The sequence below is a fragment of the Mauremys mutica genome, chromosome 14, assembly GCF_020497125.1.
Source record: "Mauremys mutica isolate MM-2020 ecotype Southern chromosome 14, ASM2049712v1, whole genome shotgun sequence".
Classification (NCBI taxonomy): domain Eukaryota; kingdom Metazoa; phylum Chordata; order Testudines; family Geoemydidae; genus Mauremys; species Mauremys mutica.
The window spans coordinates 41,068,484-41,085,714 of record NC_059085.1 but is presented as its reverse complement, the minus strand read 5'-3'; the positions used below and the strand labels follow the sequence as shown (position 1 = coordinate 41,085,714).

The 17,231-nt window shown below is 46.3% G+C and overlaps 1 protein-coding gene across 1 annotated transcript in view; it reads left to right on the top strand.

Moving 5' to 3' along the window:
• The first annotated feature begins 1,617 nt into the window (after positions 1–1,617).
• The window catches only part of SLC7A5 (solute carrier family 7 member 5), a 54,662-nt gene continuing 39,048 nt past the window's right edge, over positions 1,618–17,231 (top strand). The window contains exon 1 of the mRNA XM_044986909.1: positions 1,618–2,212. Coding sequence (XP_044842844.1) covers positions 1,618–2,212 — 595 coding nt within the window. The remainder of the gene's footprint in view (positions 2,213–17,231) is intronic.

Below are 17,231 nucleotides of genomic sequence, written 5' to 3'. Positions count from 1 at the left end.
CTGACGTTAAAAGTTGGAAATTATATTTAAAAATAAAAGTTAAATAACCTCTCCAGGAAAATATAGACTTTAGTGGTAGCTAAAGTTAGTGTCTTACAAGCAAGTCCCTTGACATTAGTGCCAACACTTAAGCATGTGTGTAACAACACTCATGAGCAGAGGGATCTTCCAGTGGTTAAGGTACTGAGAGACCAAGGTTCAAGTCCGTGCTCTGCCACAGACTTCTTGTGTGGCCTCGGACAAGCCACTTATCCTCTCTGGGTAGGTCTACACAGCCTGCAGCAACAAGCCTTGTGCTAGTGCTCTAAAAATAGCTGCGTAGACAGCTCTTGGAGGGGCTGACAGTAGATTTTGAGTTCTGAAGCCCACTCCCTCCTTAGGTTTCAAGCCTGAGCTCTAACCCAGGCTACCACTTAAAAAAGCCACTATTTTTAGAGTGCTAGCGGAAGCCCCACAACGGCAAGTCTGTCCATCCAGGCCGTGGGAACCCCAAGGCTCTGTGTTTCCCATCTGTAGAACAGGGATAAGAGCAGGGCCCCTGCTGCAGGGATGTGGTGAGACAAATCTGATATAGATTGTGAGTCGCTCAGATGGTACAGGGCTGGGGCCAGATAAGATAAGTAATATCATGTCCAGAGTGGGCCTAGTGAGAAAAGTTATAGATCTGCTCGAGGAGGGGTGGGATTAACGCTTGGGAAACTGATCAGAAGCCCTGACCCCCAGGACTAGGGAAGGGATGGACTGATGGGCTAGGCCTGGACAAGCTGTAAGAGCAGGACCCTGGTCTATCCATTATCAATATGTTCGTCAGTAAGGCCAGGGCGGGGCACAGGTACTTTAAAAAGCCGTTTGTGGGAGAACCTGGCGTCAGGTGTTTTATGGCGGGGTTTCTATGTCCTGCTGAGGTAGCCAGGGGGCTGAGAGATGATCGCCACCCCTGCTCGCTTCTTCTCCGCTCCGCCTTCCTCCCGCCCCACCGGGGTTAGCGGCTGCGGCTCACGTGGCGGGCAGCTCAACCGCGGCCGCGTTCAAATAATCGGCAGCTCAAACGCCCCCGCCCCGCGATGCAGCCGCGCCCCCCTCCCCCCGCAGCCCCGCGCCCCCTTTCCGCGCCGAGCCCCGGCTCGGAGGGGGGGGCCCCGCAGGGCCGCGGGGAATGCCCGGCCGAGGCTCAGCCGCAGCCCCCCGGGAAGGGAAAAGCACGTGCTCGCCATGCAGGGGCCGGCCCGGCCCCGCCCCGTCTCTCCGCCCCCCCGCGTGCGATGCCGGGTCTCGCTTCCGCCTCCCGGCTCATAAAGCGGAGACAAAAAGGTGCCGGCGGCTGCCAATCCCGAGCACCCGCAGCCGCGTGTCGCAGCGCGGCCCGGCCTCGCTCCCCGCCAGCAGCCGCCGCCGAGCCCGGCCTCGTCTCTCCAGCGGCGCCCGCCCGAGCCCCGGCCGCCGGTCCGCTCCACGCGGCAGCGCTCCGTGCCGGGCCGCCTTTCCCGCCGGGGTACCCGGGCCGGGCGGTAGCGGCTCCGCGAGCCGGGATCTCCAGCATCCTTCCGGCGCGCCGCCCCGGGGGGCCCCGGCAGCCTCCGCCCAGCCAGCGCGCAGCGGCGCCCGCCTTGCCGGGCCATGTCGGGCAGCGGCGGGGTGAAGAAGCGGGGCTCGGCCGCCTCCTCCGGCTCGGCGCAGGAGGAGGAGCGGCAGGCGCGGGAGAAGATGCTGGAGCCCGGCGGCGGCGGCGGGGCCCATGAGAACGGCTGCGCCGGGGCGCTGCCGCCGGGCGCGGAGCTGGGCCCCCCGGGCGGCGGGGACGGCGTGGCGCTGAAGCGCTCCATCACCCTGGTCAACGGCGTGGCCATCATCATCGGCACCATCATCGGCTCGGGCATCTTCGTGACCCCCACCGGGGTGCTGAAGGAGGCCGGCTCCCCGGGGCTCTCGCTGGTGGTGTGGGCCGTCTGCGGGCTCTTCTCCATCGTGGGCGCCCTGTGCTACGCCGAGCTGGGCACCACCATCTCCAAGTCCGGGGGGGACTACGCCTACATGCTGGAGGTGTACGGCTCCCTGCCCGCCTTCCTCAAGCTCTGGATCGAGCTGCTCATCATCCGGCCTTCCTCCCAGTACATCGTGGCCCTGGTCTTCGCCACCTACCTGCTCAAGCCCCTCTTCCCCAGCTGCCCGGTGCCTGACCAAGGGGCCAAGCTGGTGGCCTGCCTCTGCATCCGTGAGTATCCGCCGCTTTCCAGCCAGCTCTGTCCCCTCTGGCTGCGAATGCTCCCTCTAGAGCCGCCCCGAAGCTACCCCCTTCCGCTAGCTTCCCTTGTATTCTGTTGCCCCGTCTGGCTCCCTCCCTGTAGCCCCGAGCTCTGTTACTCGCCCATGTGGCTTCACTAAACTGAACTGTGGCTTCTGTTGCATCTCATCGCTCCCTGGGGGACAAATTGATCCCAGCTCTCCCTTGTGCTGTCTTCTCCTTTAGCACCCTGGCCACGTGCCCTGTGTCTGTTTTGTGACGAGACACCAACCTCCAGTCTGGTTTGAGCAGAAAGCTCTAATCAAGATGCTTAAACAGAAAAAGCAACTGCACAGGCCCCTTGGCATCCCCCTTTCTGAAATGACTTCCAGAAGTGGCCTTGGAGCGCAGCATGTAACAGGTGCAGTGCATGTCCCGTCTGTGCCTGGGGGTGAGAAGTCTGGTCTCATTATCCAGGAGCGTTATGAGGATAAAATCCATTCATTATGGCAAGGCACTTGGATGCCCTGGGTGATAGAGTGATATAAGCACTGTGATACCCCTCCTAGCACAGACTGTCAGTTGGGTGCAGCTGAACTGGTGCTGAAAGCGGTTTCACTGTAGACGAGCAAACTGTTTTCAGCACCATTTCTGAAAGAGTGGTTAAACTGCTCCTTGGCTTCCAGTAGATCTCCTTCAGCTGCACCTGACGCTGTCGCAGGGTGCCTCTTCCTCAGGTAGACAAGGCACATGGGGGTAAGGGTGATGTCTGACATTACCCTTCTAAATTGAGGACCAGTGCTATCCGCATCAGCAGCCTGAAGTTTTCCCTACTGCTGAAATGGAGACAATTTTCTTCCCCCACCCCCATCCACTGTCTTGAAGTCTGCAGCTTTGCCAAAATCTAGGAACAGTTCCCTTTGCTCCATTAAATGGGATGTTACCCTGACTTCCGTACCTCTCAGCCTAGGGCCACTTTCCTCCTTAGTTCCAGTACCACTTGATCAGTGTTTGACCTTCTAGTTCACTTCTAGATCCTCTCCTAATAGTAAGAGGAATATCTGGGTTTATTTTGGAGTAGATTTTTCTTGCATGTGGGTTTTTTAGGTCTAATAATAGTACTTAGCTCTTATCTGGTGCTTTTCATCCCTAGTTCTCAAAGCACTTTACAAAGGAAGGTGAGTGACTGACTTTACAATTGGGTTACCTGTGTATTTTTTTTTAAGGTATTTGAGAGGATTCTAGTTATTTGGGGTGTCTAAATGGACAGTGTTTATACTAGACTCCTGTACCATTTGAGGATCGCTGGCCATTGAAAGGTGCAGCATTTGGGCATTACGGTCTCTGTGAATTCATTCATACACAAGCTGCCTTATTCCTTCACAAGCACCTTGCAAAACTGGCTTGTCTGGCAAGTCAGGCTGTAGATTGTGCAAATCAGTTTTTCACATTGTCTGAACGTTTGACATTTCTCAGCTGGTGGCTAAATTGTTAAGAGTGTCAAGGTTAGTGGAAGCCATGGCCACATGCTGCCCCCCTCCCCCTCGATCTAATTTTGTAATAAACTAGACTGAGGTATGTACGTCGTGGGTGATATAGGTAGAAGTGTCACCTCCCTGAGAATAAGAAGCTTCAGACAACAGTTCTTTTGATTTTTCCCCTCAAACTGGCATCAAGCATCTTTTGCACTAGTGGCCTTGATGTCAGTATGCACTATGTTTTATGCTGCAAATGATACCCCCGAAAGTCTGTGTATATGTTGTGTTCAATATTTGCTTTGCTTAATTATACAAGTTTTAGAGTAATGTAAATACAGATTCTTTGCTTACTTATGCTGAATCATTGCAGGGTTGAGTCTGAGAGTTGATTGCTGTATGTGTAAAGGGTTTTTTTTTTTTTTTTTTGGAGGGGGTTATAATTTCATTTTGGGGGGGGAATATTTTTAGCAATTTTTTATTTTTATATAGATGTCCCAAAAACTGAGGTTTTTCCAGGGCTTTCTTTTTGTATATACTGTAATCTCTTTGTAATGTTCCATAGTGTGCCAAACCGTACCATGTTAGAGTGCACTAGGGAACCTTTAACGGACACCAGTGGCATCTGCATGGCCACTTAATGGGCAACACACTGGCGTGCTTTCGATTAATTGATTCCAAGGCCAGAAGGGACCACTGTGGTCTCTCGTCTGACCTCCTGTGTAGCACAGGATGTAGAACTTTCCCAAAATAATTTCTAGAGCAGCTGTCTTAGAAAAACATCTGATCTTGATTTAGAAATCACACCCCCATAGTCCACATTACAGCTCCGTGTAGACTAGCCCTTGGGTACTACTAGCCATGACCGGCGTTTTCTGTATTTATTGGGTAAACACGGATTTGTTTTGTTTTTTATCGGGGGGGGGGGTGTTGTTTAAAATCTAAAATCAGAAGCCCTACTCAGGTAGTAATACCGCTTCAAATTTCTCATTGTCAAATCCCTGTACATTAATTAGATCTCCCAGCACCCTGTAAGCTAAGGTAACTGTCCACATTTTACAGATTAGGAAACAGACGCAAGGAGTGAAGTGACTTGCCTAAGGCTGCAATCTGTGTTTGGTGACAGAGCAGGGATGATAACCTAGGCTCTCCTGACTCCGAGCCCACTAGCCCAGTAGTTCTCAACCTTTCCAGACCACTGTACCCCTTTCAGGAGTCTGATTTGTCTTGCATACTCCTAACACAAGAACCAGGGGTCACCAAATGAAATTAATAGGCAGCAGGTGTAAAACAAACAAAAGGAGGTATTTTTTTCGCACAATGCACTGTCAACCTGTGGAATGCCTTGCCAGAGGACGTTGTGAAGGCCAAGACTATAACAGGGTTTAAAAAAAGAACTAGATAAGTTCATGGAGGATAGGTCCATCAATGGCTATTAGCCAGGATGGGCAGAGATGGTGTCTCTAGCCTCTATTTTCCAGAAGCTGAGAATGGATGACGGGATGGATCAGTTGATGATTATCTGTTCTGTTCATTCCTTCTGGGGTACCTGGCATTGGCCAGGATCTTGGGCTAGATGGACCTTTGGTCTGACCCAGTATGGCTGTTCTTATGTACTCCAAGTTTCACCTCACTTAAGGCTACTGGCTTACAAAATCAGACATAAAAATATGTAAGTGTCACAGCGCACTATTACTGAAAAATGGCTGACTTTTTTTTCCCCTCATTTTTTACCATATAATTATAAATCAATTGGAATATAAATATTGTTCTTGCATTTCAGTATATAGAGCAGTATAAACAAGTAATTGTCTGTGTGAAATTTTAGGTTGTACTGACGTCACTACTGCTTTTTATGTAGCCTGTTGTAAAACTAGGCAAATATCTAGATGAGTTGCTGTATTCCCTGGAAGAGCTCTGCGTACCCTCAAGGGTACACGCACCCCTGGTTGGGACCCACTGCTCTAGCCTGCTTTGCTTTTCTAATGGGTAATACTAATGTGTTCTAACTGTTCTTCTTGCACAGTAATTAGAAGTAATGGTTTCCCTAGAGCAGAGTTCAGTCTTGTACATCTAGTACAAAATGCTATGGGAAAGAACTTGCTAGTTCTTCAGATCTGTGTCATTTCCACGTGTTGCTTCTTTAAGCTTTATTTTTTCCCTTAGGGTACTGTTCTGTTTATACTTTAGGTTAAATCCTTGCATATGTCTTCTTTTAAAGGGGAAAAAAAAATTACTTTGTCATCCAACACATCTAGAAGCGAACTTTTCTCTCCTGCTAGTTTCTGCACCTTTGATTTCTGGAATTGCTTGTTTGCTGTCAAGGTGCCAAAACCTGTACGTATAACAGAAGGTGGGTTTTATAATTTTGGTCTGAGGAATTAACAAGTGAGAGCTACTTTGTGATTTCCTAACAGGCCAGTTTGTTAAATGTTTGCACTGAGAGCTTGGTGTTGCAGTGAGATTTTTTTTTCCAAGAGTTTAGGATATGAGAAATTTGGTCTTTGGACATACATGTTGGAGACGTTAACAAATATCCCAAAGAGGAGGTTGTCTTGGGAAGTAAGATAGAAATCCAGGTGCTTGTTCTGAAATGCTAATGTCTTGCTGTAGAACTAAAGCCTATTCACTGGTCTTGAACTGCGTTGGCTCCAAAGACCTTAAACTCATTTTTCATAAAGTTCGGCAGGCAGTGAAATTGGCCATTCACACACTTGTGATACACTGGCTCTGAACCCCCAGAGTCTCCCCAATCAGAATGTTAGTGGTGTTGAGTAAGGAGGCAGGTAAAACTACACTTGAAGGAGAGATGACTCAAGAAACAGTTTTAAATTGGGAGTTGGGTATGTTAATGTCAAGACACTAAACATGCTATGTAAGGTAGTCACTTTACATATAACTAAATAGAGGAGGGGTTCTCAAACTTTTTTTTACTGGTGACCCCTTTCACATAGTGAGCCTCTGAGTGCGAACCCCACCCCCATAAATTAAAAACACCTTTTTTGTATATTTAACACCATTATAAATGCTGGAGGCAAAGTGGGGTTTGGGGTAGAGGTTGACAGCTTGTGACCCCCCCTCCCCCGTAATAACCTCACGACCCCCTGAGGGATCCCAATCCCCAGTTTGAGAACCAGGATTGTAATCCACACATTATAATCCATTGAATTCCTGATTTCCTACCTCACATGTTTATAACAATAGATAAATAAAAGTAAATAACAGAGATCACTACAAGGAAATTCCGCCATTGCAGAACTGGTTAAATTATTCATCACAAGTGTAGGTCATTCTTCTGTTCATGATTTGTTTGCAAACCAACCTGGTGCTGCTTATTGGAAGAATTTACCAGATAATTTGGAAGAACAATTTTCAGCCTACGGGGTTGTGCAAGAATTGATCCTTTTGACGATTTGTAATGGTGGTAGGTCACCAAATCCCACGCTGGTGTTTGTTCTCCCTAACTGGATGACTGTACCTCCTAAAACAGGAATAATAAATAGCAACAAAAGCACATCTGGTAAAACCTTCTGGACAAAAATTGTACTAAAATTCACACAACTTTCAGGACTTGTGGGTAGCAAATCTGATCCCACATAAATCAAATTCACCTCAAATTCTTTTGTTGCTATAATTACAGGAGTGTCATGTATGTATGTTTCATTCTATCTCTACTGCTAGTAAAGAGTTGTTGTTCTGGGCAGCAGAGCATATTGCTAGAGCACAGGGTATCGTAAAGGTTATGCTGGGTACATTTATTTTATTTTGAAAACTGCCTTTGTACTACTACTATTTCTTTTCTTTTTTTTAATGTCTTGTAATGTGCCAGATTCTCCATATTGAAAATTTCTGCTTACTCCAATCAGCTGTCACTTGTATAACACATCTTTTGATATTTTTAATAAAGATTTTTAGAAGATATAAAACAATGACAGGAATACATCAACACACCTAGTATGCAACGCAGGAGTACAAAGTCATACAGTTTTCACAAAATGACATTTTCACATTTGTTACTTTCACTCAAAGTTTGCACGTGTTTAAGTGCATAGAGCTCTTCCATTGTAAGGAATATAGAACTTAGTTGAATATCTCAAGAGGTAGAAAAAAATGTTATGCCAGTTTTAAAGTGGCTCTAACTCTGCCTTTGTCTACACCAGCACTTTTGTCAGTAAAACTTTTGGGGTGGTGTGTGTGTGAGAGAGAAAATAAAATGCTTCCAACGGATATAAGTTTAATCGGCAAAAGTGCTGGTGTAGATGGTGCTATGTCAGCGGGAGATGCTCTCCTGTCGACATAGCTACCGCCGTTCGTTGGAGGTGGTTTAGTTATGCTGGTGGGAGAGCTGTCTTCTGCCGGCATAGAGCGGCTACATGGGAGACCTTACAGTGGCGCTGCTGTACTAGTACAACTGCGCCGCTGTAAGGTCTGTAATGTAGACATAGCCTAAGGGTACGTCTACACTACGGGATTATTCCGAATGTGCATAAACTGGTTTTGTAAAACAGAATTTATAAAATCGGGTGGAGCGCGGCCATACTAAGCACATTAAATCGGTGGTGTGCGTCCATGGTCCGTGGCTAGCGTCGATTTCTGGAGCGTTGCACTGTGGGTAGCTATTCCCTAGCTATCCCATAGTTCCCGCAGCCTCCCCCGCCCCTTGGAACTTCCGGGTTGAGATCCCAGTGCCTGATGGGGCAAAAATCATTGTTGCGGGTGGTTCTGGGTAAATGTCGTCAGTCACTCCTTCGTCCAGACAAGCATTTCGCGCCTTTTTCCTCTGGCAGATGCCATAGCATGGCAATCATGGAGCTTGTTTTGCCGTTTGTGACTCTCACCGTATGTGTACTAGATGCCGCTCACAGAGGCGATTCAGCAGCGCTACACAGAAGCATGCTTTTGCTTTTGCATGACAGCAGAGATGGTTACTAGCCATATTGCACCATCCAAATCCTTCCATAAATTGGAACTGAGGATGATCATGGCTACCAGTCCTTTTGTACCATTTGCTGCTAGTGCCCCTGGCCAATCAGCCAGGGGCGCAAAAGCCAAGATTGGTTACTAGCCATATTGCACCTTCCATCGTTTTGTACCATTAGCTGCTGTCATAAGTGCCCCTGGCCGATCAGCCAGGGGCGCAAAAGCAAAAATTGGGAATGACTCCCTGAGTCAATCCCTCCTTTTTGGTATCTAAAAATAGAATCAGTGCTGCCTAATATAGGCAAGTGTGCTAGAGAACCACCGTATCATAGAACCAGAGAGCACAGCTGCTCTGTGTCAGAGCCTGCAGAAATTATTATCTGTATGCTATTCACAGGGGGTGCTCCTGTAACAACCCCACCTGTTGATTCCGTTCTTCCCCCAGCCTTTCTTGGCTACCGTAGCATTCTTGTGTGATGAATTAATAAAGAATGCAGGAATAAGACACACTGACTTGTTAGTGAGAAATGAGTGGAAGGCAGTTTTTTATTTTGATTTCGGACTGCATCGCCACCCGTGCTGATCGGAGCTCCACGCTGGGCAAACAGGAAATATTCAAAAGTTCGCGGGGCTTTTCCTGTTTACCTGACCACTGCATGCGAGTTCAGATTGCAGTCCAGAGCGGTCACTGGTGCACTGTGGGATAGCTCCCGGAGGCCAATACCGTCGATCAGCGTCCACACTAACCCTAATCCGATATGTTAATACCGATACTAGCGTTACTCCTCTCGTTAGGGAGGAGTACAGAAACCGGTTTAAAGAGCCATTAAAATCGAAATAAGGTGCCTCCTAGTGTGGACGGTTTTGGCGTTAAATCGGTTTTACGCTCCTAAAACCGATTTAAACGCCTAGTGTAGACCAGGCTTCAGTCAGGTTAATTACTTCCCTAAAGGGATCTAACAAGGAGGTGGCAGAGTAGGAGGTGGAATCCAGGAGTCTTGACTTCAATACCTTGCCTTAATCAGAATCAGTAACTGTAAACTTAGGATCACAGTTGTTTTATATCAGTGGTTCCCAAACTGTGGGGCGTGCCCCCCTAAGGGGGTATGGAGGAATGTTCCCCAGGGGGCTGGGGGATATGCACAGCAGGGCCTGGGCCAGCCCCCATAGGGGGCAGGGAGGGAACACCACCCAGCTCCACCCCAAACCCAGACGTGGCCACAGCATCACTCCGCCCCCTGCTCCTTCAGCCCAGCTCTGTCCTTATTCCCTCTCTGCCCCCAGCTCCTCCTTCAGCCCCAACCCCTCTGCTGAGCCCACTGTGCAGTGATGGAGAGGGGACATGGACAGATTCCGTTACTGGTAACGGGGGGCACAACAGGAAAAGTTTGGGCACCACTGTTTTAAATGCTAGCTTCCTCACACAGAAACATCTCGAAACCCTTGTGTCCCCACAAACGCCATTCCCAGTTTACATGGCCTGCTGTATATGCTTTAGATACGTCTGGTTGTATAAAACAACCTTTTAACTTCCACTTAAATTATTTTCAACAAAATACTTGAAATCACAGTTTTCTGCTCAGCTTTTCTTTTACTGCCACTGCTTTTATACAGACTTTTGTTTTGGCATTCAAGGTCAAGAATAAAACAATGACTGTTTCTTTGGCTTTTAAATTATTTTGTCATTCATTAATTACCTACGTTAATCTCCTGCTAATAATCCAATGACAAACTCTTGCTACAGTTTTGGCAGCAGCAGCATCTTTTATGTAGACTTTTCAAACTCCCTTTCCTCCCCCTGCAAAAAACATAACAGGCATCCCATTTAATGCAAGCACATCACTGCGAGTTAAAAGATCAGTTACTTTTCATCTGTCTTTTTTTTTTCCTGTAAAGAATCTAATAGTTGAAGAATTTGCAGCAGTCCGTGCAGAGCTGCACTGCATGGGATGACACATGGAGTTGATGAGAGTTATGGACATTACTAGCTGCTGTCCTCACAGATGGGTTTAAGAATCAGCAGTCTGTTTAAAAGCCTTGACTCAGCAAAAGATTTAAACACCTGTTTGCGCTAAGTGCTATGGTGAGTCATGGCCCAAGCCTAGAAGAAGGTGAATATTCAATGGCAGCCTTTCAGCTGAAAGCTATACTTGTAAGATATAAACACACCTGTTCCACAACCAGTGTGATGCTTCGTTAACTTCACTGTAAGCAGCAGACCAAATAACCAACTGCCAGATTGCAAACTCATTTGGTATTCACAGTCAGTGGACAAGCACAAAGTAAGTATTCCGCTGGTCCATCTTGGGTGGGTTTATTCTGCACCACGGATGTTCAGAATTAACCTGCCCCTGCAAGGATGGCTTGATGCTTTAAAGAGTAATATTAGCTACTGACAGCAACAGAGCTGAGACTAGACAGGGCTAGGTATATAAAAAAGGGAAGAGAAGGAGGACCCAGGTAGCACAGCTTGCACTTGTCGGCACCTTTGTGACTTGGTTTCCCCAAAAATATCCCATTACATTTTATTGCATTTAAATGCTCTGTTTTCAGCAGAGTCCTTCAGGATTTTGATTTCTAAACTTCTCATGAATTTGGAAAGACTTTTCCAGAGAAACCCACCAGGATCCCTCTCAGTGACTTTAACTGGGGGATTTCAGACATTCCAAGGGTCCCATGGTCAAACAAACTGAGCACAATGGAGCAGACTGTTGCCAACTAGCATAGGGAGCTGATTCCTGGCTGTTTGCAAGGCAAGCTAAGTAGCATGACTCAGGCTGAAACCTGTTTGGATTTTTTTATAAAGTCCGTGACCCTGAATTTGTTGCTTGATGCTACAGTGCAGCCACCTTCCCAAGGATTTCTGCTGAAAATGAGAATTTGGAGACTACATGAGAAGTAGCCCAATCTTGAAGGTAAAGGTGGCTTTGTAGATATGGAAATAAAACTGGTGCTTTTAAAGAATGGGGTCAAAATGAGGGAAGCATTCAGTCTGAGTAAAACTTTATGAAATCCTGAAGTTTCTCACTTGGTCTGGTTATTGTTTGTTGTCTGCCACCCCCTGTTCTTTTATTCAAACTTCACCTGGCTCAATTTCCAAACCTATCCAAAAATTCTCCTGCCATTAATGTACACATTGATACAAATCAAACAGGCACATGAGTGACATTTTTGTCTGAAATTGCAAAATGCTTATCTGTGTCCAAAGCAGCCATCTTGAATTCCTAATGGCAATAGTGAAAATTGTGTGCCAGATGAAACATAATTTTTTTGGCACATCTGATGCTTTGCCCACCTACTTGATGTGTGTTGGGGATCAGGAAGCTAATCCCAACACAGCACTTTGTACATATAAAACCCTATTAACAATGCTAAGTTGTATTATCTTCCACTTAAACTTAAAAAAAATATATATTAACTTTAACTGAAATCAGATTTGCCTCTTTCAAGTTATGAGAGTGTGGAGGAATTCCCCCCGCCCCCCACCCTTTATGGGTCAGACTCCGCTTTAAGGATGGCCACCTCTTAATCACCTACCACCACCCATTTGGGAAAAAAAACAACAAACGTGTTTCTCTAACCAATGAGCCAAACTAGTTGGCAGCTGTAGTGATCCATTTACAAGGATCAATCGGCTCTAATATTTATGCTTCTACGATACTATATTGCCTTTGTTCTGTTCCTAGATGTTACGGTGATAGAGACATTTTGTTCTGTGTACTGTAGAACTCTTGATCACACTTTTTTCTCTTAGGCAGTACGAACGCTGACTACTGCAGCATGAGTGCTTGCTGTGCTGGTTTGCCCAGCTCAGAAGATGCTGGACATATTTGCTTCTTATTTTCACAGAATTACGAAATCCATGAGTGTGCTGAGAAATTATCAGCAGATATTTCCAGTTACACAGAGCATGTGTGTCATACATTCTTGAAAAGTGAGTGAGCACTTGCTTCATGCAGTTTGGAAGGCAGCTGTCAGAGTTATTCAGTCCTCCATTTTAGGATCCGTCCGTTGTCAGTGCTCTTGGATAGTGTATATTTAAATATGAAGATGCAACCTCTTTCCAATGTCTGAATAGATGGAAAGAAGATTTTCAGGTGCTTCTCAACTGCCCCATCAGAGCTGCAGCTCCAGGAGGATGCGAAGAGTCCAGCCCCTCAGTGTAATGTAGAGGATGTTATGGTTGAGGAAGTCTGATGTACAGCCTGTAAGATAAAGAATGCCCATGCTGCTGGTATTTGTGGTATAGCTGGTGAGGATTCTGTCTCCGAAGGCTGATCCATATTATCAACAGAGTATGGATTCATGAGAAACTACCGGTGACTGGTGCTGTGGGATTATGCTCCCACTTTGGAAAGGGAAGGGTGATGCTCTGGTGTGTTCCAGTCACCACAGCATCACTTTGCTTTCCATTCCAAGCAAAATGTTCATGCTGGCTCTTCTTGATCATGTTAAGGCCGCCATAAGGAATCTACACTGTGTACAGCAAACCGGGTTTCTGGCCAGTCAGTCAATTACAGAGCAGATTTTTACCATTAGACAATTTATTGGAAAAAGCCAAAGAAGAGTTTTGGCACAGGAAGGATGAGGGGCATATAGTCTTTATTGATTTACAAACTGCATTTGACTCTGATCATTGTTCCTTTTGGTTCTGCTTGCAAGCTGCTAGTGTGCCTGGAAAGCTCCTTGACCTTCTTGTAGAAATGCACCACTGATGTGAGAGCTGGGTCCGCTTAGATACTAGGATGTCCAGCTGGTTGGAGTAAAACAGCAGTGTCCCACCTGGGTACATGGCTGCCTTGATCTCTTCAATGCTGCTGTTGACCAAATGATGGAAGCTGCCACTAGCTGCATACCGGGAGTGGTACTGTATGACTTCTGCATAACAGACCTGAAATATGCAGATCACACAGTTGTAGTCATATCCTCACAATTTCATCAGTGCCCTGTGCATATGTTTACGGAAGAAGCAAGTAAACTTGGTCCACATGTCAACTGGAAGAAGACCCAACTGGTAAAAGCGGCTGATGGACCTCTACCTCTACCCCTTGTAATCGATGGACAAAGAATTGAATTTGCCAACATATTGGAGTGTCTTGGTTTCATTGTCACCAAGGACGGAGGTTGCCTTGCTGATGGAAAAACTTCACAGATGGCCTTCTACGTGCTGGAGAGAAGTCATGTCTTCTGACCTTGCTCGCCTTAGCCTTTACGTAGAGCAGGCTTCAACATTAGCAGGAGACCGGACTCTCCGGAAGCAGGTGATCCAATGTGTATGCTCTATGCTCCATGAGAGGGAGAATTAATGAGCGGATGACTCTCTTTCTCGTGCTGGTGGCTTTTCTTCTATTCTTTCTCTGTTGGCCTGGTGACTGTTAGTCATTTGCATCCTTCCTTCTCACCTGCAATTCAGATGCACCTACTCCCGCTTACTTTCCCCACTACCCCAGGTGAGAATAGATGCCCAGGGTTGTACATGCTGGTAGAAACAACCCTTGGAGCTGCACTTTGGTCTTTGGCAAATAGATTATCCTACTATTTTTTATACTACTTTTTTATACTACGTTTTCTCCCTAACTCGTAAATAGTACGTGTGTGGGAATTATTTATCCTTCTTTTATACAACAACATTGCCCTGGGGTTTCTGACATTGCAGGGAAATGTTGCCTTTTTTATTTATTTATTTATTTATTTAAAGAAAAGCTGCATTTCTTTCATTTAAATGCCCTGTCTCTTCCCCCTTCACCTCAGGTTTGTGTCTAAATTAAAAATTTTGAATCTTTCTGGTTTTAGGATGTACGTCTGTTGCCATTGCATTGATTATGATGTCACAAATCTGGTCCTGTGAATTCACAGCCGGAGGAGCAACTGGGTGAGAGAGAGGCTGGTTTTCAACATCAGTATGTTTCCCAAGGAGGGAGAATGGTAAAGAACAACCAGTGATCCAATTCTGATACTAGTGGATCATCTCTGAACTGAAGTATCTGAAAGTTGCCCTTTCCAGTGTACAAGTCTCTCAGTATTTGTCAATAATTTCCATGTGTTACCCCTGTTTGAATCTCCAGGAATCCATTTCTATTTAAACATAAGTCTGGTGGGACTCTGTTTCCATGAAGCCATGTCAGTGCCATCTAGGCTGTAAAAACAGAGAACAAATTCCCTTTATTTATAATTAATGGAGGGGGTAAGAAAAATGAAACAAGTGATGCTATCGAAAGTGGGCATCACACTAACAGGGATTTTTTTACAACATGCACCAGTGCCTCACTGGCTGTAGTGCATGCAGAGCTGACCAGGTGAAAGAATAGATCTGTTAAACGACAACACTATCTTGACCTCAAACTAAAACTCTTCCCAGAGCAACAGACTGTTCTCCAGGAAACGAATCCAATTGAGGGCTTACTAGTGTCCATGTTTACTGGACCTGGGTTTGATATAGAGAGCAGGTTGTTCTACCTTCAGTGAGTGGTTCTGCAACTGAGTGCTCTGTGGTTTAAACCACTGCATGCCCTGTGTTTAACAGGGTAAAGTACTCTCCTGTTTGTCCCAAATGGAGTGGGGTAATGTAACCTCCCTTTCCATGTAGCATCTGTTTTCTTCTGGCTTACAACAGGGCACTTTGCAGGCTGTGTTCTCTCTAAGTGTCAGGTCCCATTTCATTCCCAGGCCGTGTCCTGTTGTCTGTTTCATTCTTCATCTCCTGGTTGTCAGTGAGTTCAACTCGTCTTATCTTTCCTACATATTTTGGAACGTTGGGTGCATCATCCCTTCCAGTAAAGCAGCTTTGGCCTCAATCAGCACTTCAGTAACAGGAGGAACAGCCTACACTGTAGGATGGGGCTGTGTCTAAACAGGTTGGAACTGCTCCAGGAGCAATTGTAGCAAAGGATGAATATAGGCACCTGATGAGAATGACCAAGTGTGGTTTTCCAGTTAACACTCAGCAGTTAAAGCACATTTCAAATGTGAATCCTTGCAACACCTCTGTGTGGTGTTCCAGATGAGGGAGCTAAGGTAGAGAGGCTGTGATTTGCCCTAGATTCACCCCCACATAAACCCAAAGTTAACCCTTTCCTCCCCAAGGAAACAGTATGGTACCCCTGCCTGACCTGACAGATGTGTACATCTTGCTCCCATGGTCCTGGACAGGTGAGGGGAACGGGACAGGAGGTTACTTTCTGTAGCTCTAAAATGGGGATATTTGGCTACCTCTCATGGAAGTAATACGTCTTCAAAGAAACATATGGCTCCTGAGCACAGTGTAAATGTAGGGTAGCTTGATAATCACCGCAGTCCAAAAACTGAGATTTGTACAGGTAATGAAGTGTGAGGAGGAAAGAAGTAGCTGGGGGCGCTTCCATAGTGGGATATGTATATAGTAAAACAGATGCATCTCTGTCACCTAGACAGTCATTATCTCGAGTTCAGCAGTGACTGATGCACTCAAGTGTGTAGTTTCCGTAAACTGTACTAGTCAGAGCAGGCCGGTGAGAATCAGGGCTTTCTTCTCCCGCTCTCAGCTCTCCCATTGACTCACTGTGTTACATGCAGTTACAATATTTACATACTGGCCCAGGGTTTGGAGATTTTATTCACGTGTAAATAGCATTGATTTCCTGACCCGAAAGGTGGGTATTAGTGCTCTGTACTTCATGTGCACATATATTTAGCAAACCCCATTCCCTTACAGCAGCTGTTCTGTGCACTGCACAGGATCAGATCAGATTCCCCTCCCACCCCCCTTTCCTAGGAACAGGGCTTGTATAACAGCCAAAGAGGGTCAAAGTTTGCTGCTTGCTTGTTAGTTTTTGGGGTCCCCCCAACAGTATTCCCTGGTGGTTGTCCTTATGGCGCTGGATTTCTGGTCTCTGGTCCAGATCTAGTATCCAGAGTTCCCTGGAATTTACTATGAATTTTCTTGGGTGTGACTCCTCCACTCTCATGCACTTCCAAGGTATTGTGTGGCACTATAGCTGCCGGGCGTTTGGGTCATGGTGTTTTCTTATGCAATTGCCCTCATTTGCCTGCAAGCCGGTGTAAGTAATGTCATGTTTGCTTTGGGCAGAGCCACACCTTCAGGTTAAACGTCTGGATTCTCTGCTCTATAACCACCCAGAGTCTGTGTACACATGGGCTTTCCTGTGCTGGCTGAGCATCCCTTTTTGAAGGGATTTATTCATGGTGCTGTCAGCGGGTGATCCTGTTTTAAAATAAAATCCCTTTGGAATCTGTTAAAAGGAATTTGTTAATAAAAGCTAGTGCTCAGTGGGGTCAGCTCTAAGTGCTTGTGGGCCCTATTGCTTTGGTAGCGCACACATGAATTTGTCCTCAGTCCCCCATGTGAGGTAAGAAAGTATTATCCCCATTGTACAGCTCAATAACTGAGGCACAGATTAAGTGACTTGCTCAAGTTCATGCCAGGAGATGAGCAGAACTCAGAATGTAACCCATAGCCCCTGACTCTGAATCTAATGCCTTAATTACAAGATCGCCCTGTCTCTCCTTGAAATTCTTGGGCTCTTGCTCTCCAGTTTTGTGGAATTTGCTGCCCTTAAAATCTCTTCAAGGGACTATGCCAGAACCTCCTGTTAAGGGCTGAAGAGGCACATGGATCC